The sequence below is a fragment of the Patella vulgata genome, chromosome 7 (genome assembly GCF_932274485.2).
Source record: "Patella vulgata chromosome 7, xgPatVulg1.2, whole genome shotgun sequence".
In the NCBI taxonomy this organism is placed as follows: Eukaryota; Metazoa; Mollusca; class Gastropoda; family Patellidae; genus Patella; species Patella vulgata.
In genome coordinates, this window is record NC_065885.2 from 66945546 (window position 1) to 66965961 (window position 20416).

The 20416-nt window shown below is 39.0% G+C and overlaps 1 protein-coding gene across 5 annotated transcripts; it reads left to right on the forward strand.

The window, feature by feature from the left end:
* Positions 1 to 1737: 1737 nt before the first annotated feature.
* LOC126827470 (uncharacterized) lies at positions 1738 to 11862 on the forward strand. Of its 5 annotated transcripts, none has more exons than XM_056102507.1 (7): positions 1746 to 1876; positions 4242 to 4320; positions 5254 to 5583; positions 6918 to 7190; positions 8038 to 8187; positions 8603 to 8630; positions 9971 to 11860. In XM_056102507.1, exons 2-7 carry the CDS (start codon positions 4266 to 4268, stop codon positions 10083 to 10085), a joined length of 951 nt encoding a protein of 316 aa, XP_055958482.1. In that variant the 5' UTR covers positions 1746 to 1876; positions 4242 to 4265; the 3' UTR covers positions 10086 to 11860. The 5 variants fall into 5 exon arrangements, 3 of the variants coding, with proteins under 3 accessions (XP_055958482.1, XP_050412782.1, XP_050412785.1); XM_050556825.2 differs by having other exon boundaries at positions 1751 to 1889; positions 4245 to 4320; XM_050556828.2 differs by having other exon boundaries at positions 1873 to 1893; positions 4245 to 4320.
* Positions 11863 to 20416: the final 8554 nt, after the last annotated feature.

The window sequence follows — 20416 nt, forward strand, 5'->3', positions numbered from 1 at the left end:
GTTTGAATATGTTTTAGTCCGTATATACCATTAAATCAACCAGTTTGTACGCGGGATTGTATTATATTATTGAGTATTAAAATACAGATGTGACGTCATCCTTTGATGTTGGCGTGCCATTATTTGAAATATGGTACGGGCAATGTGTCAAGCGTGACGTATTTCATTGAATGCACGTGCTGGATAGTATTTGTATTTAGAGTTGTTTAATGGTCTCGTGCAAGATATTGCGTAATATATAGATCTAGCACTCGTGCAGTATCAATATCCCAAGAATAACAACATGGCAGTCCTTTAATCTGGGGCCTTCCCTAAAACTTTGGACAGTGATTTATGGTATTACAAACGGTGGACGTATTGTTCGTCTCCAAACAATATTGTCTAGATTGTATCTGTTTTGATAGCCTCGTTTGTCACGCAATTAGTTTTTCTGCAATATTCTTCTATGCACTGGTTAATAGGGGATAATAAAATCGTGAGTCATGACGTAACGTTATGTAAACATAATAATTTGGTTATTTGGGCCGATTTGGAGCTCTGTTTAAAGCGTAATAATATTGCTACGCAGTTAGGTATTGGTTGTTAATCGGACTAATTTGGAATAGAAATTTGCTTCCATTACAGCAGTGTTAAGTGGGATTAGCTCTAATAAAACGAAACACTGCGAAGAGTATGATATACCAGTATAAATATAGTGTTATAAAATTATAGATAACCGGTCTATATTGTTATATTATATAACAAATTGGCCTTTTTACAAATATTTTTTTAAACATATTTTATTCACTGTAAATGAATGGGAAATTGCATACCCCTCGCAGTGTTTCGTTTGATTAGAGCTAATCCCACTACTCACTGCTGTACAGAAAGCAAATTCTTGTTCTAAATTATGACTGGTCAATAGTCCGATTAACAACCAATAGCTAACTGCGTAACAATACCAAACATAGCTCCACATTGGACCAAATATGTTTACATAACGTTACGTCATGACGCACGATTTTATTATGCCCAATTAACCAGTGCATAGCAGAATATTGCAGAAAAACTAATTCCGTGACAAACGAGGTTATCATCAACACGGATGTTATGTAGGCTAAACGAAACTGCTTTGAGACGAACAACACTTTCAAAGTTTTAGGGAAGGCCCCTGATTAAAAGAAGGGCTGTCATGTTGCTGGTATCTCGTCCTGTTATCTTTTGTCTTCTGTACATATATACAAAAACCTAATTATCCTCTTTTTCCACTAATCATATTGTAAATTATTGCACCATGTACACATAAAATGTTATTGTCTGCGATATCACCTCGGTGGAAGCGGACGTAAAATACAACTAACTCACACACACATGTTGCTGTGCTTGGGGATAGATTTGATTGAACGGGAAGAATAGACACACTCCCTCAAAAGCGCAAGTATCAAAAGCTAAACCAGCAATAGCCAGAGAGGGATTTCTAGAGCCAATGCTTCAGGAATATGGGGAAATTGGGGGAACAAGCAAAATGCATATTCCAGACCACTATCCCTATTTAGAATACAAATTATATAATGAAAAACGGTGGATATTATATACAATATTTACAGCCTGTACTTAGCTGAATAGGGCCTAGTCCTAAAGTATGTAATAATAATCATTTTACAATCTAACTTTATATCATAGCCAACAGAGCGGAACGTGTAGGCCTACCCTTATTATAACAGCTTATTATAATCCACGTTTAACTTTCAAACCAGCTAGCAATAGTTCACCTGTCTATCACGCGACATTTGTTGTTCAGACATGACGATTTGTGATTAGAGGTAGGTATAAGGAAGTCATCTTGGGTTCAGGTGTGTGGATGTAATTGAGGCTGGTAATGGCTGAGTGACGTCAACAGCTAAGTAGAGGCAGGTATATATTATAAACTAAGCAAGGTCTCCATGTCGAGATCTATCGGATTGTGAACTCGATTATTAATGTATGGTGAATATTTTTTGTATAAAGTCAAACCGTGAACTCTACTTTTCTCTTAAAATTTTCCTGTTTTGTATGACATTTATTTAATTTATCGTTTGTTATTGTTTATGTCGAATCACCAGTCATACAGCAAAACTACGCCCTGAATACGGCACGCGGCGCACCAGTACAACAGTGATAAAGAGTACAAGGAACAGGTTTTGTTTATAAACCGTGGTATTGATCATAACATGTGGCGGTTAGATTCCGGTCCCGGCTTGGAGCGGTTCGGTGTCTCCACATCTTTTACGAGAGGGGAGGAGAAATGAAATGGGGTTTAACGTCCTACTCTTCTGCTCCGACTAGGCTAATAAAGACGGGCATTACAGTGTGCTATGAGGGAAATTGTGCCCGGACAGCGGCGCAACGACCAACGCTTATATCGAATTCCAACTGTCAAGGGATCTTTTACGTGCACGCCAACATGTACACGTGATCTCGATTTTTTGTCCCATCCGAACGACTAGACAGCTGTCCTTGTCCGGCCCTCCGTCCTGTACCACTGACAAGTGGAAACCACGCCAGAAAATCCATATGCACTTGCTCGGCCAACACCGGGAGCGAACCCGCGACCTCCAGACTAGCGAGCCAGCGTCTTACTCAGCCACTGTGGCTCCCAGAGGGGAGAAGGGAAGACTAGTGATAGAGAGCGAAAAGGGGCGGGGAGAGGTGGCCTCCTAACATCAATAATCATTAATCGTCAATTCCATCAGAGAGTAAGAGTTTAACGTCAATACTAACGAGGCCATATATTTCAAAGTAGACAGTGTGCGTGTGTGTATGGTCGTCAGAAAATAGAAAGACAGGGGGGCGCCAAATCTGTACCTGAGCTCTGGCTATCGGGGACTGCTGTAGTTTAATGTCTGCATTGAGAGCCCCCCACCCCCTCGTCCTCCCCAACTACCTAGGTTCTATAACCCGAAAATATAAATAAGCGTCAAGGTCCATTATTATGTAGATTTAAAAAAAAAACGCTTACAAAATCGAATATCGCGTGCAAGGGTGACACCAAATCAAACTGCGACACCGAGTCTAACCGGACATCGAGTCAAACCGCGACAACGAGACTAACCGGACACCGAGTCAAACTGCGACATCGAGTCTAACCGGACACCTAGTCAAACTGCGACACCCAGTCTAACTGGACATCTAGTAAAACTGCGACACCCAGTCTTACCGGGCATGGAGTCAAACTGCGAAGAGACTAACCGGACACCGAGTCAAACTGCGACATCGAGTCTAACCGGACACCGAGTCAAACTGCGACACCGAGTTTAGTCGGACACTGAGTCAAACTGTGACACCGAGTCCAGCTGCGACACCGAGTCTAACCGCGGAATCTAACCGGACATCGACTCAAACCGCGACAACGAGACTAACCGGACACCGAGTCAAACTGCGACATCGAGTCTAACCGGACACCTAGTCAAACCGTGACACCCAGTCTAACTGGACATCTAGTAAAACTGCGACACCCAGTCTTACCGGGCATGGAGTCAAACTGCGACACCGAGTCTAATCAGACATCGAGTCAAACTGCGATACCGAATCTAACCGGACACCAAATCAAACTGCGACACCGAGTCGAATCGGACATCGAGTCAAACCGCGACGAGACTAACCGGACATCGAGTCAAACTGCGACCTCAAGTCTAACCGGACACCGAGTCAAACTGCGACACCGAGTTTAATCGGACACTGAGTCAAACTGCGACACCGAGTCACGCTGCGACACCGAGTCTAACCGGACATCGAGTCAAACCGCGACAACGAGACTAACCGGACATCGAGTCAAACCGCGACAACGAGCCTAACCGGACACCGAGTCAAACTGCGACATCGAGTCTAACCGGACACCTAGTCAAACTGCGACACCCAGTCTAACTGGACATCTAGTAAAACTGCGTCACCGAGTCTTACCGGGCATCGAGTCATACTGCGAAACCGAGTCTAACCGGATATTGAGTCAAACGCGACACCGACATTATGACTGGTTCTTCACAAGTTTTCAATATCGAATTTTAAGTGATCAATAAATATATTATAATATATTGACGAGCCTTCAGGTGTTTTATTGTATTCGTCAGGTTATACAGGTGAAGTCGATCATGGATCTATGACGAGCGTTCAGGTGTTTTATTGTATTCTTCAGGTTATACAGGTGAAGTCGATCATGTATCGGCCTCTGGTTAAACCTGTTAACTCCTGAAAACCGTGCTATAAATATAACTTATTGTATTTTTCAGGTGATACAGGTGAAGTTTATTATGGATCTATATTGGGTTAGTTGCTTGCTAGTTTGGCCATTGTCAACTGTCATTGGTAAGTTGAGATGAAAATGAAATGAAATCGGGTTTAACGTGAAATGGAATGAAATGAAATGGGGTTAACGTCCTACTGTTCTGTTCCTAACCTGGGCTAATGAAGACGGGTATACGCCATATATACAGTGTGCCAAGGGATCTTTTACGTGCACGCCAATGTGTACACGGGACCTCGGCTTTTCGTCCCATCCGAACGCCCTACGCGCAAGCGAATTATTGAAATAAAATTAAACCATATGTTAGTCCCAAAATGACCTGGTTTGTGTCGGGTGGACGTTAAACCCCATTTCTCTCTCTCTCTCCCATCCGAACGACTAGACAGCTGTCCTTGCCAGGCCTTCCATCCTTCATCACTGACAAGGGGAAACCACGCCGGAAAATCTGAATGAACTTTCTCGGCCAATGCAGGGATCGAACACCCTACCTCCAGGCTAGCGAGCCATCGTCTTACCCACTTAGCCACCGTGATCCCCGGGACTAATGAAGACGGGTATATGTCATGTAGAGTACTATGGTGGTTATTTTGCCCGGACAGTGGCGCTAAAGCCTACTCTTATATCGAATTCCAACTGTCTACTCTTAGGCCTATATCAAACTATTTGGTAAATTTCATGACTTGCGGAATATGTCCAGCCCCTTGTTACAAATGGCGCTGAAACGCATTATGGTACACGATTCGTGTACCAATGGCAAAATGTTTGTTTTGACTTAAATATTGCATATCTAAAGCACGTCTTTTCCAGGTAAGATCACAACATCAATGCTGATTTAAATTGACAAATAATTCGTGTTTTCAGTGTCGAAGATTGTGGCTGATATTGAGTTAGGGACTTAGCTACTTTAAATGAACATTTTTGATATACACCAACTTGTTTCTTAATTAGTTTTATCAATACCCGAAAAATAATTTTAAATCTATACTTTGTTTCAGGTCAAACGTTTGAACTGAAAGCGGAAATTCCATATAGTGTCATAGGTGCAAGTCATGGGTTTACCTGCAAGATGGTCAATGGGGGATTCCCTGGTGCTGCTCAGGGAATCCGGTTTATGCGTAATGGAGACACTATCTGTTCGGTAAACAAAAGAAACTGCAATGCGACAGATGTGAAAAGTGCCCGGTTCACGTGTGGCTGTATCAAGGGAGACAACTCTAATGTATATTTAAATATCAGCGGGATTGAGAGCGATGATGAAGCTAAGTGGAAGTGTGGTTTAGGATTATATAATTTATTTAGTGATATGATCGACCTACCTTTATATTGTAAGTTAATATTGTTACTCATGCATCCAGTCACCCACGAGTTGGTGGAATATCACCAGGGACCTGCTTTAAAGGCCTGTCCGTGTCAAATCACCCAATGTGAAAGACCAGACCCTCTTTGAATTTATTGAAATTTGGTTATATATGCTTGGTTTATTTACAAAGACTGGTATTCAGGTTGATCCCAAAGTAGCGGTTGCTGGGATATGGCCCATTGAAACTTGGCCATTTTGGTTAAAGTGGGCGTGTCCACTCGTATTCAAATGCCCGTAGTTTAGTAACCGATTGGTCAAAATTACTGAAATAGGTATCGCATGTCCAACCTCGTGGTTTTTCTGAGAGTCCCTCGTGTTCACTCCGCTGCTAGAGAACCCTACAAGCAAGTGGATTATTGACATTAAATTGAACCCGAAATGACATAGGTTGTGTCAAGCAGACGTTAAACCTCCATTTCTCTCTCGACCTCTTTGACCGTTGATCATCAGATTGATTTAAACTGTAGGAATCGCGTCTCATTGAAGGGTATGCGAGGCTCCCGTCTCAACTGCACCACATTTGTAAATGAAATAGGGTTTAACATCCTACTTTTCTGCTCCGACTGGGCTATTGTACGTGACAATGAGTAGGATCGCCTGTCCAACCTCGTGGAATTTTCTCCGGGCCCTCCGGTTTCCTTCCACTGCTAAAAACCCCTACGCGCAAGCGAATTATTGAAATATAATTGAACCATGTGTTAGTCCCGAACTGGCCTGGTTTGTTTCGTTGAGTGGACGTTAATCTCTCTCTCTCTCTCTCTCTCTCCCTCACACACACACACACACACACACACACACACACACACACACTGGGCTAATGAAGATGTGCATACGCCATACAGTGTGCTGTGAGGGGAATTTTTCCCGGGCGACGGCACTATGTCTACTCTTGTATCGAATTCCATCTGCCTAGGGATCTTTTACGTGCACGCCAATATATAAACGGGACCTCGATTTTTAGTACCATTCGAGCAACTAGACAGCTGTCCTTGTCGGAACTTACGTCCTGCACCACTGACAAGGGGAAACCACGCCGGAAAATCCCGATGAACTGCCGGTCTAGTCCTTCGGATGATATGAAAAACCGAGGTCCCGTGTATAGATTGGAATGCACGTAAAAGGTAAAAGATCCCTTGGCAGTTGGAATTCGATGTAAGAGTAGGCGATAGTGTCGCTGCCCGGGCAAAATTTCCCCCATAGCACACTGTATGGCGTATGCTCGTCTTCATTAGTCCAGCATAGGAGCAGAACAGTAGGACGTTAAACCCCATTTCGTTTCATTTCATTTGTATGTTACAGATGGTCCAGGATCTAGTATGACCACCTCACCCGCTACAATCAACAGTCATACGGTGAACGAGGGAAGTAGTCTCGGACCTATAACATGTACATCCAGCTGTAAACCGCCCTGTACTATAACATGGTTTAAAGACTCAACATCGTCGTCTATAATCTCTAACAGTCCAGTCCTCTATCTGACTGATGTCAAGACAAGAGATAAAGGAACATATCTGTGTGAGGCGACGAATCTCATTGGATCCAATACAACTGCTATACAAATTCACGTATATGGTCAGTTCTATTACAATCTAATTAAAACACAGATCCTATTTCGTTTCGTTTTTTATAGTTCAAAATTTCGTTTTACTTGTCTTTACTACACTAGGATCTGGAAGTGTTGTTATATTACCGGTGTTCTGGTTTAAGTGAGGGATTAGCCAATTAAACCACCTGTTACGGCGACTTCTTGGCGTGATGTGCACGGAACTGTGTGTAAACCATTAGAAACGTCAACGCTGATTGATTAATCAATGTCTGACGTCATAGGGTCAAAAGTCGCTTGTATGACCCCCAACGCTACCTCTCATTACAAGTGGTCATATCTTCATGTAGTGTGTAAGCCATCGAAAATATAAAAAAAAAAACGAAACGAAATATAGATGTGTATTTTAATTAGGTTGGTTCTATTAGAGTCACGACGTGTCATTTGCATGAATTTTCCGCTGAAATATCAAATATTCCAGGGTTTAATTCACGCAAATATTTAATAGATCATTTAACAAGTCAGATGATATGGAAAAGGTGTTTTGAATGGTGTATATCTCGATAAAAAATATTTCCTATTTAGTGTAAATAGGTACATAAAATAATACGAGGAGGCGTAAAATGAGTAAAATACAAGTCTGCGCGGACTACATTGTATTACTACACCCGATGTAAACAACGCACAGGTGGGTCTAAATATAAAGGCCACCTGCAGATTTTGTCAAGGTCAAGAGATGTAAACAGTGCTAGCGCTAACTCTAACCCTGTTTACATCTCGTGACTTTGGCGAAATCTGCAAGTGGCCTTAATATTAAGACGCGAGCAACAAGGCACGTGTTATCGACGCCATGTGTAATAACTGTATTATTTATAGGGATGATGAAATCAGAAGGTCATACAAGTTTATCCTTTGGTCTGGGTGTAGGTGTTGGTATTGCTATTTGTGCTATTGTCATGGTAACTGGTATCTGTATAGGTTGTATATGTCATAGACGATACAAGTTAAGAGAAAAGGGAGGGAAAGGTAAGAGCCAAGTTTTATAAATTCCCCCCTTTTTTGTACGCCCACATTTTCATGTAGACGTATATTGTCATCGCCCCTGTCCGTCCGTCCACGGGGGGTTGGATGGCCGATTGGTTAGCACGCACGCGCTGTATCATACGGTCTGTCATTGAGCCAACTGGCGGGGTTTCGATTCCCCGGTTGTACGTGACAAGCCCGAGTAGGGTCGCCTGTCCAACCTCGTGATTTTTCTCCGGGTCCTCTGGTTTCCTCCCACTGCTAAAGACCCCTACGCGCAAGCGATTTATTGAAATAAAATTAAACCATATGTTAGTCCCGAAATGACCTAGTTTGTGTCGAGTGGACGTTAAACCCCATTTCTCTCTCTCTCTCTAGTTTGTAAAGGGATTAAAATTGTGACTTGATCTGTTTTCAGCCGAGTATTTGTCTACTGCTTTCGATCAGTAAGTTTACGTCTTTCCAGCGGCACCTACTTGTTCGAGCCAAAACAAATTGCTTTTGTTCTTTCACTTTCACAATTGATTTTGTTATTCTTCTGTTATTGTACTATTTTGTTATTCTTCTGTTATTGTACGATTTTTTTTTATTCTTTTGTTATTGTACTATATTGTTATTGTACTATATTGTTATTGTACTGCACTATTTTGTTATTCTTCTGTTATTGTACTATTTTGTTATTCTTCTGTTATTGTACTATATATTTTGTTATTGTACTATATTGTTATTCTTCTGTTATTGTACTATATTGTTATTGTACTGTACTATTTTGTTATTCTTCTGTTATTGTACTAATTTGTTATTGTATTGTACTATTTTGTTATTCTTCTGTTGCACTCTTTAATTTTGTTATTATGCATTGTATACTCTGTAACAATGCATTCTAGACCGTAACTCAGGGGCGGATCCAGGAATTTTCGCAGGAGGGGGTTTGCCAGGTTCCCGAGACAATGTATCTCGCCCCCCCCCCCCCCGCATGGTCCTTATCATCATTTTGGCGTATATACATACACATTGAGCTTTTTAAACAGAGAAATTCAACACCTCGTTTGACGTCAATTTTTATTATGAATTAATGCAATGACATTGTGATTCAATTTCATGGATGCAAAGCATTAAATTACTCACATAATGTCTATATCATTATCTCGTGCTTTGAGAGCCCATCCTGTCCAACATCTGACGATAAAGGATAAAGCACACGGCCGAGAAACTTTTCTCATAGAAAGTGTTGATTTACAAAATAAATTATGTAGCTGAGCAAGGGGGGGGGGGTGTCGCCCCCAACCCTCTCGATCCGCCCCTGTAACAATCCATTGTATATTTCAATGTTCGCAATTCTTTCACTGTTCTCTGGTTTGGGTCTAATATGGTCAATGTTTTGTTTTATAACAGTTTTTTCACGGGCTTTTCATAGTCGCTGGAGATTGAAATACCCAGCCAGGGTAGATGCTTCTACCCCTTGGCAATTACAAACCCAGGATCGAATCCATAAAAGGGGGTTTGGTAGGCCCAATGGTCTAATGCGTGCGCTTTGGGTCATACGGTTTGTCATTCAGTCAAGTGGCTGTCCAACCTCGTGGGTTCTCTCCGGGTCCTCGGATTTCCTCCCGCATCTAAAGCCCCGTATAATTGAACCATATGTTAGTCCTGAAATTACCTAGTTTGTGTCGAGTGGACGTTACCCCCTCCCCCCTCCCCCCTCTCTCTCTCTGTCTCTCTCTCCGATGGACTGACACTGGCTGTTAAATATTCTAAAACTGACTAATTTTATTTTGTATTTCAGCAGTAGTTACATGTCAGCAATATTTAAAGAATCGCCTGATGTAAAATTATCGTTTTCAACTCCAAAACCTGATACTTCGGACGACGATAATGATTTTGTTTTGCTGCCATTATGATGTTTTAAGAATCCCTGAATTTAGCAACGAAATAGCCGCGTTTTCATCTGTACTTAATTCACGATGATAGTTAATCTTATTTCGTTTAATCATTGCCCTGAAAATATCGGGAATATTCGATTAAACGTTCCGGAATTGAATTCTCTTAATCCCCAAAATTGTGTCAATCAAGTGACGGGGTGGGAGGATTTTGGGCTACAATGCATAAGAAAGTATATCAACCGACCAAGTTCTGCTCCGACTGAGTTAATGAAGACTGGGCAGGTTTAATATATCCGTCGTATTTAATTACGTCACTATTCTACTCACACTCCGTCACTTGTCGGGACTAAGAGCACTGTGACAGGATTCAATTACGCGTCATTCGATTCAAATTCCGTCGATTCTTTTCATTCGGGACGTTCCGGACTGACGATCGAGCATCTCCGTCATTACTATCTATCGTTTAAAAACAACGTAATAATCGTGTTGAATGGCCGAATGGTTAGCACGTGCGGGCTGTATCATAAGGTCTATCATTGAGTCAACTGGCATGGTTTCGATTCCCCGGTTGTACGTGATAAGGAGAAGGGTCGCCTGTCCAACCTCGTGGGTTTTCTGCAAACCTCCGGTTTCCGCTCACTGCTAAAGACCCCTACGCGCAAGCGAATTATTGAAATAAAAGTGAACCATGTGTTAGTCCCGAAATGACCTAGTTTGTGTCTAGTGGACGTTAAACCCCATCTCTCTATCTATTCAGCTTTCACTCAGTGTGAACCGCAAGGGGAGACACCTCTGTTTGGGAGATTGTGATTGAGGCTCCACGATCATCAAGTCCCGCGATATTTACGGTGATGCTCGATTATCAGTCCGGAACGTTCTGAATTGACAGACTTGCAGTCACGTGACGTAGAATTCGGTCCTGTCACTGTTCTGTCTACACCGACAATAGAGGGGGGGGTGAGTAGATTCATGACGTAATAAAACACGATGAATATGTTTAAGCTATCACGGTTTGTTGACATAAGTTCTTATAGAGTCCTGTCACTGTTCTGTCTACACCGACAATAGGGGGGGGGGGGGGGGGTGAGTAGATTCGTGACGTAATAAAACACGATGAATATGTTTAAGCTATCACGGTTTGTTGATATAAGTTCTTATAGATTCGGCGCATGTGTTGTAGCTCGAGTATCCCATACTGGGCAAACCTCGGCATATTCCGTTACTCTACATCTAGCCTCGGCGGTATGACGGTAAGTGATATGTACCTACACCTATACAATTGCGATGTGGCACCGGTTTACTTATTAGGAAAACTTGCCGCTTTTAAAAAGAAGTTATCAAAATTGCGTCGTTAGAAGCGTGTGTAGAATTTTTAGTGCAAAGTTGTCCTTGTTTGAAGACAATGCGCTAAACTTGAAAGAAAAACAGCTTCAAACTTTGAAATATTTGTATGATAAAAACATTTTTCAAAGGCGTCGTCATGGGCAACGCCATTGGTAATCCGGGAACTTGAAAGTAGTTCCAATGGCGGACTTCGTCATACAGCCGAGGCTAGATGTAGGGTACTGGAATCTGCTGAGGTTTTCTGAGTGGAGTATCCCATATCTGTTTATGGACTATGGGCGTTATGCTAGAATGATCTCAGCAGCACCACTATATTTTTTTTCTATTTTTTTTACAAATAATATACATGTTGTATTTAAGATTTTGATTATTTTTGTGTGAATATTTTGGTGGTATTTATTTATAATAAAACACGTAGTATTTATGATGATATATAACATGAATTTCATTTCATTAAACATGTATTTTGTATTTTACGCAGCAATTAATGATGGAATTGACGATTATCAACGTCATTAGCCCCCCCCCCCTGTCCCTCTCTCTCTCGTTCTCTCTCGCTCCCTCCCTCTCTCCCTGTCTCTCCCCCTCTCCCTAGATTAAAATCGGGCAATGACATCATAGTCTGTTAATCCAAATATGGCAACCCCATGCGTTAGAAACGTGGACACCCGTCCTCCTGGGTGCCCATATAAGTACACTGTGTTGAAATTCAGGGTAGCTTCTGTGCAGTTGACCAGTCAGATAAAGGAAGTACTGTGACACTATCTTAGTGATAACAGAGATTAGTTTAGTAAATATATGATTTATTTACATCAGGTATATAACACTTTACATACAAAGTAATACAGAAACTGTAAGTAATATACAAGAACTAGACTACAGCAGGAACACATATAACTATATTAAATCCAGCATTCTGCCCCTCTGCCAAGGCAGTGGCTGAACTCGGGTGAGTCCATACGCCTGTCTCGAGTCGTCTTTAGTCGTCTGTGATCGTCTGCCTAACTGTCAGTAAACTCCTGATTATATAGCGCCGGAGAATAGATAAGACACATTATCCTACATGCAATTGTCTCTTTAACACGTCATGGTATGCTTACTGACCAGTACATATTCCTTTGAAATCATGTGGATCTTGTACACAGAGCATATGTAGTTTGTAAATGTTTAATTAGACCATAGCCAGTCCGTGCCTTAACAGAAGTTTATATAGAGTTGAAAAGTCAATATCATATATTATCAAAACCTAGGTGAGGTCATACAGTTCTAAGCACCTAAAAAAACGTTCAATTTGATGAAAGTTATAGAGTACTTTGTCACAGTACCTGGTCCATTTTCCGGGGGTCAGTCCATGACTCATGCACGTATCCTCTTTATAACAACGAGCGTGATTAAGTTCCTTTAGACATCATTTCGTATCCTCAGAAGGACGTCCCCACCGCCTCCTCGGCTGAGAGACTGATAAACAGACATCATTTAGAAACAAGACATATTCTAAGCGGGGAACATGTAGCAAGTTCTATCAGCAGACTCGCACGGAGAAGATTGCATGGGAGTGGGATAGAAAGGGTGACTTTATGTATAATCCATGTTTGTAACCTATGTATCTAGTGAAAGAGTGACTTTATGTATAATCCATGTTTGTAACACATGTATCTAGTGAAAGAGTGACTTTATGTATAGTCCATGCTTGTAACCTAGGTGTCTAGTGAAAGAGTGACTTTTTATGTACAGTCCATGCTTGTAACCTATGTATCTAGTGAAAGAATGACTTTATGTATAATCCATGCTTGTAACTTATGTATCCAGTGAAGGAGTGACTTTATGTATAATCCATGTTTGTAACCTATGTATCCAGTCCTTGACATTAAATGTAGAAACTAATTGTGGTACGGTTATTCGTGTGCGGAACTATAAACGGAATAAGAGAAGAATATATACACAATGTTTAAAGATTTACAAAAATAACCAGAGAAAATACTAGACGATCATAAGGCTATTACAATATGTAGCAAAAGAAAGAGTATGCGACACGCGTTGGATGTGGGGAGCTTTTTGGTAGCCTGCCTTTCTTTCCACAACTAACCAGAGACTCGTTAGATAAAGTGTTAAGAGTGTAAAAAAATAAAATCGTCACAACAAAGCAGTTACAATATGCAAGAGGCAGGCGTCACTTAGGCTTGTATGAATTCCGTGAATTTAGCATGGGATATATCGCGTTTGGGGCGCCACGTAAGCGTGTATGAATTCCGTGAATGTAGCTTGGGACATATCGCGTTTAATGAATTCATATTGATTATATAACATTTAATACGAAACCTGAACTCAAATCGATTTTTAACTTTTAATTATAAAACCCCAAATAACACTGGTTAAAATCTTACAGGCGGTCATTTCTGATCGGAATTCAACCATTTTGAGTTGATATAACTTTTACAGGTTCAACGTTCACAACATTGAAATATAATAATTTTACAGAAATGGTTGACACTTGATATTATGAAAATTAGCAGCCTCTTCAACCACCTTTAGTTTTTTCAGGTCAAGATTGTACACACCTTTATTCACAAGTTGTCGTGTCTTATCATAATGTTCCTTTATCATAGAGCTGCAATGTTTATTTTTATTTTTACACCACGTAGTGAGGTGTTCTTGTTTTATTGTATTACAGAATTCAAACAATGCCCACATTACATTTGTTTTAAATGGTTCACACATTTGTTTTATATCTTGTTGCATGTTGAATACCGTGTTATTAACCGCTGTACAATAAGCTTGACGATTTACTATATTTTTATCATCTTTATAATATTTTTCGTGTAATGTCACGTGGAAATCGGGTGTTAAATCAGAAGAAGTTAATTCGTGACCTGGGATCAGATGAAGTTTGTTGTATTTCTGTAAATCTACATTTCCAATATCAATATGCCAATCATATCTCTCCTTTTCAAAATAATAGGCATATGTCATAACAATATTTACTGGGCTCATAACTCCAACATCTTGTGATCCTACTCGAATATAAGCTTCTTCTATCGTGGAAACGTTGACATATTTTAAGATATGATTTCTACAATTGGTTATTGTGTCTCTCCAGATATACACAGGAAAATAGGTCATAAAGTCTGACGGCATGCGCTTCCCGATCATTTGTTCAGTAAATCTGTCCCAACTTCTTAGCCAAGGATACTGAAATGTGTCCATTCCTTTTACGCGCAGTTTTTTTCCATTAAGAATATTTTCAGGTGTCACTGGAGTAGTAAATTTAGCATCAGTATCTATCCAAGCTACTATCGGTGTTGAAATGAATTTGTCTATAATAAAACTAGAATATAGTTGACGATTGTAGCCACGAGATCTAGATTTCGCTACGGTTAAAACACGTTTGTTTTTAGGCAGAGGTTCGTAGTAAAAATTCATATTTATTCCTAGTTGTTCCTGATATTTTTGAAGATTCTCTGCGAATTTGTGATCATCTTGGGATTCTTTGTCCAGTATCAGTCCAAGATGTCCTAGCTGACCAGACCAATACAGAGTCAGACTTTTCAACATCGTACAATAAAAATAATTTAGAAGACTCGACACAGTACTAGACATCCTAACTGTTAACGTCATATCCGGAACGTCTTTAAAATGAGATATCGTCTTACGGTTGGTTGTTGGGTCTAGGTTGGACATAGAGTGGTGTACCGGATCCTTCTTAACACTAGTTGTTGGCTGTATGTTGGAAACAGGCTGATATACAGGAGCTGCGTGACCACTGACTGCTGGACGTATATAGGACACAGGCTGATATACAGGAGCTGCGTGACCACTGACTGCTGGACGTATATAGGACATATGATGATGAATGCCTATAATAATTACAGCTAACAAAATGGCTACAACAAGACAGAATTTATTCCCCTTCATCTTACTCTGAAAAAGAAACCAAAAAGTGAGATAATTGTTAGTAATAATAACTAAACCTATGATTCACTAATGTCGAGTTTCATTGGTTAACTTTAACCTTTAAACGATGTAACTGTCCGTATCCATGGAAACAGTCCAGAGAACCCAGGAAAGACAGACCCGACATCCGGTGTTGATTTTAGTTAAAATATAGGATATATCTTAAGTTTATAACGTCTTCTTGTCAACAAAACAATCTGTTCAATTATCAGTGGATATACATGTAAAGTGAACAATCAATCGATCAGTAACCATCGACATATGGTAATTCGTATTTGGTTATAGTTAGATGTCATTTTATATCCAAATGACATGAATGCTGGAAATTTGACTATATGTAACTGGAAATTTGACTATATGTAACTAGAAATATGACTATATGTAACTGGAAATTTGCTTTACGACTATACATATTTATCACCCATTAATACATTTTACATTAGATATAGCAAGTGGGATAAATTATATAGCGAGTGTGATAAATTTCATAATCTACTGCGATATCGCGATTGGTCAGTTAAAAAGGAACTATTTTTGTATTTTCAAAGAACAGTTACTTTTTTTTGATTAAAAGTAAATTCTTTTGATTTAAAGTGATTTTTATTAAAAATGAAGTATTTTTTTTTTATTAAAAATGAAGTATTTTTTATTAAAAATGAAGTATTTTTTATTTAATTGACCTTAATGGAAACATTGGGTCAATATAAAGGGCTTTGCAATGGTTGAATTGCTATCAAAAATTGGTGTATCACTACGCCGTAATGTAATCAGGTTCAGTAAAAGTGAAGTCTATAGCAAAAATTATATTTATTTATTTGTGCATGTAAGAAAGGATTGGGTGATAAATAAAATCTCATACTCGTCGTTTTGGAAATCAAAAATATCAACACTCGTCGATAAAGTAAAAAAAAAAAAAAAATAAATCGGCATAACCTCGTTTTTTTTTTTTACTTTATCGAGTTGTGTTGATATTTTTGGTATCAAAAAAGACTCGTAGGAGACTCTCTCTCTCTCTCTCTCTCTATCTCTCTCTCAACCAGTGTTGAAATCAGTTTGTCTCGGCATACCTTTTATCTTTTCATGGTTTACCGTGAAACAAAGTAGTGCAGCTTTACGGTTGTGCTAATATTCCTGGATATATATATATATATATATATATGTATACAAATGATAGGCATTTGACTATATGTAACTTACCTGAAATAAATTATAAACATATAACTTACCTGGAATAAAATACAGGAAAACTGTTATTAATGTATAGGTCGTGTTTAATGTCCAAGGTGAACTGAATGATCTACTCTCCTGTTGTTTATTACAACTCTGTTCAAGGATGTTTTTATATTTAACAATATAAGACAACTTATAGATTGATGGTTACCGTGGACAATATATATTTAATTAATCTTATCAATGGATTATTAATTCATTGATCCTAATTACTAATTTTATGCTAAGCCATCTGTAGCCAATCTTGACACTGTATAACTTCACCCGATTACCAATCTTATGTTACATCGAATCAAGTTCTATTATGGTGAAAGCCTATAACTCGATAGTAACGCCTCAGGTCGTGGACATTATTGTTATAGGACATGACAGATTAACAGATTAAAGAGATAATTGGATTAAGCTCCCCATTACCTGTTAATGAACAAAACGACATTATATCATAATAATATATGTACAAAAAATAGTTGAATATGCGGTTATATAGAGAATCTCCTACCAGTCTTTTTTGATATCAAAAAATATCAACACAAGTTGATAAAGTAATAAAAAACGAGGCTCTGCCGAGTTTTTTTTTTACTTTATCAACGAGTGTTGATATATTTTGATATCAAAAAAGACGAGTAGGAGATTTTATTTATCACCCAATCCCTTCTTACATGCACAAATAGATAAATATAATTCTTTGCTGTAGATTTAACTTTTACTGAACATTATGGCGTAGTGATACATCATTTTTTGACAGCAATTCAACCATTGCAAAGTCCTTTATATTGACCCAGTGTTTCCATCAAGGTTAATTGAATAACAATAGTTCATTTTTAATAAAAAACCCCAGTTACTTTAAATAAGAAATGAACGGTTCTTTGAAAATAAAAAAAAAGTAGTTCCTTTTCAACTGACCAATCAAATTCATGTAAAGCGATATCTCCTAAGGAGATATCGCAGTAGATTATGAAATATATCACACAAGCGATATCTACTGTAGAATGTATTATTGGGTGATACATTTTAAAATAAGTTCTTCTCTTATTGGTTTGAAGTAGAAACCGACCCAGATTTTCTAGTTCAATTATGTTCTTTACGGCGAGAAATTGTGTCAATTTATAGACACGTGTTTTATATACTATAATATTGTTTTATAATTTTTTTCACAAGTCTCCGTATCTGGGACAAATAAGAATAAAATGATACTCGTCCTCGACATCTAGTTTATTGCACAAAATATATAACCTATCTTTCCTAACGGTGTTAACATACCTGCCTTTCTCCATATTTAAATTATTGCACAAAAAACATAATCTTTCTTTCCTAGCGGTCTTCACATACCTGACTTTCTCCATATTTAAATTGTGGCTAGAAAGTCTTATTCTTGTTATTTCACGTATATATTTGTTATTCATCGATTTAGTTAGATAGCACTGGAGTGTAAACTTATCTACAATATGTTTGTATATATGACATTTTGACGATTCAATAATTTTTTCATGGCATTCTTGTTTTAAAATATCAATTAGACGAAGTTTTATTACAGACAATATGTGTTTAATATTTCCAAAACCATTATTTTCCCAAACATTTCCTAATCCAAGTCTAAATAATTATTTTTTAACATTATTTATCCAGTTATCATTATTTATATAGATGTCGTTGTAACATCGTCAAATGGTTTTATTATCCGTGTTAATTAAACATACATTATACAACAGCTAAATCTGTCTCACAAGAAAGATCAATTGAAATGGGGTTTAACGTCCTACTGTTCTGCTCCTATACTGGGCTAATGAAGACGGGCATACGCCATACAGTGTGCTATGAGGGAAATTTTGCCCGGGCAGCGGCACTATCGCCTACTCTTATATCGAATTCCAACTGCCAAGGGATCTTTTCCGTGCATGCCAATGTATACACGGGACCTCGGTTTTTTGTATCATCCGAAGGACTAGACAGCTGTCCTTGCCAGGCCCTCCGTTCTGCGCCACTGACAAGGGGAAACCACGTCGAAAAATCGCGATGAACTTTCTCGGCCAATGCAGGGATCGTACACTTCAGATCAAATACATGACATGTGAGTGATAGGTTGTTTACAAGATGGAGGATTTTAATTCCTTAGTCAATGGACATAAAATTGTTAAGTATTATCTTAAAAAACATACATAATTTTAGAATTATTGATTGTTTGCTTGAATTAAAAAGTTTATTTTTATTATATTTAAAAATATTCGGTCTTGTATAATAATACCTGGATATATAGTTTTCACGTTCTTACAACTGAATAAGTGATGATATTCGTCGCCGCCCGTCTTTACTTCACATAAAGGACAAATTCTTTGTTTAAAATCTACATTCATCCATCTCCCGACCTCGACAGGGAGTTTATTGGTACATGTTCTATATTTTTTAAAAGTATATTTATAACTATTTGGCAATGAGATATGATACGATCCTAATTTAAATTCCGTCTCATAAATTCTATAATTAACAGATTTATTCAACGATCAAGTTTCAATATACTGATCTTTAAGTCGTTGGAACAATTCATATTTCAATTTAACTGGATGTCACGTCCGTTGTGGATTCCATACATAATTATATATTTTTGATAAGCATTAGCTGTGTGTGTGTGTGTGTGTGGGGGGGGGCGAATGGTTAGCACGTGTGCGTTGTATCATAAGCAGTGGCGGCGCCAGCCGTCGGTGATTGGAGGGGCAAAGCTAGGACAAAGTCCAAGGTTAAGGGGGCAAAGGCAAGAGCTTCAACTAGGGGTAGGGGGCCTCCCCCAGAAAATTTTGAAAAAACAGGTTGCTGGATATGCAGCCTGGCAGTATTTCAGGCACTGATCGATGAGGTAAAGTGTAAAACGAACGGACTTGCGAATCACGACGAAGCCCACTCACGAGCGTCAAAGTAGGGAGTCCTACCCCAGAAAATTTTGAAAAATAGACTGCCGGAAATGCTAGAATGATCTCAGCAGCACAACTATATTTTTTTTTCTATTTTTTTTACAAATAATATACATGTTGTATTTAAGATTTTGATTATTTTTGTGTGAATATTTTGGTGGTATTTATTTATAATAAAACACGTAGTATTTATGATGATATATAACATGAATTTCATTTCATTAAACATGTATTTTGTATTTTACGCAGCAATTAATGATGGAATTGACGATTATCAACGTCATTAGGCCCCCACCCCCCTGCCCCTCTCTCTCTCTTTCTCTCTCTCTCGCTCCCTCCCTCTCTCCCTGTCTCTCCCCCTCTCCCTAGATTAAAATCGGGCAATGACATCATAGTCTGTTAATCCAAATATGGCAGCCCCATGCGTTAGAAACGTGGACACCCGTCCTCCTGGGTGCCCATATAAGTACACTGTGTTGAAATTCAGGGTAGCTTCTGTGCAGTTGACCAGTCAGATAAAGAAAGTACTGTGACACTATCTTAGTGATAACAGAGATTAGTTTAGTAAATATATGATTTATTTACATCAGGTATATAACACATCTACATACAAAGTAATACAGGAACTTAAACTAATATACAGGAACTAGACTACGGCAGGAACACATGTAACTGTATTAAATCCAACATTCTGCCCCTCTGCCAAGGCAGTGGCTGAACTCGGGTGAGTCCATACGCCGGTCTCTCCGACTCCGCTCGTCTCGAGTCGTCTGTGATCGTCTGCCTAACTGTAAGTAAACTCCTGATTATATAGCGCCGGAGAATAGATAAGACACATGATCCTACATGCAATTGTCTCTTTATCACGTCGTGGTATGCTTACTGACCAGTACATATTCCTTTGAAATCATGTGGATCTTG

Excerpts from the sequence above, each read along its gene's own strand:
- LOC126827470 (XM_056102507.1), top strand. The coding sequence starts at position 4,266 with ATGGATCTATATTGGGTTAGTTGCTTGCTAGTTTGGCCATTGTCAACT. Across the intron at positions 7,191-8,037 it reads TATACAAATTCACGTATATG|GGATGATGAAATCAGAAGGT; the intron begins GTCAGTTCTATT and ends TATTATTTATAG. Across the intron at positions 8,631-9,970 it reads TTGTCTACTGCTTTCGATCA|CAGTAGTTACATGTCAGCAA; the intron begins GTAAGTTTACGT and ends TTTGTATTTCAG.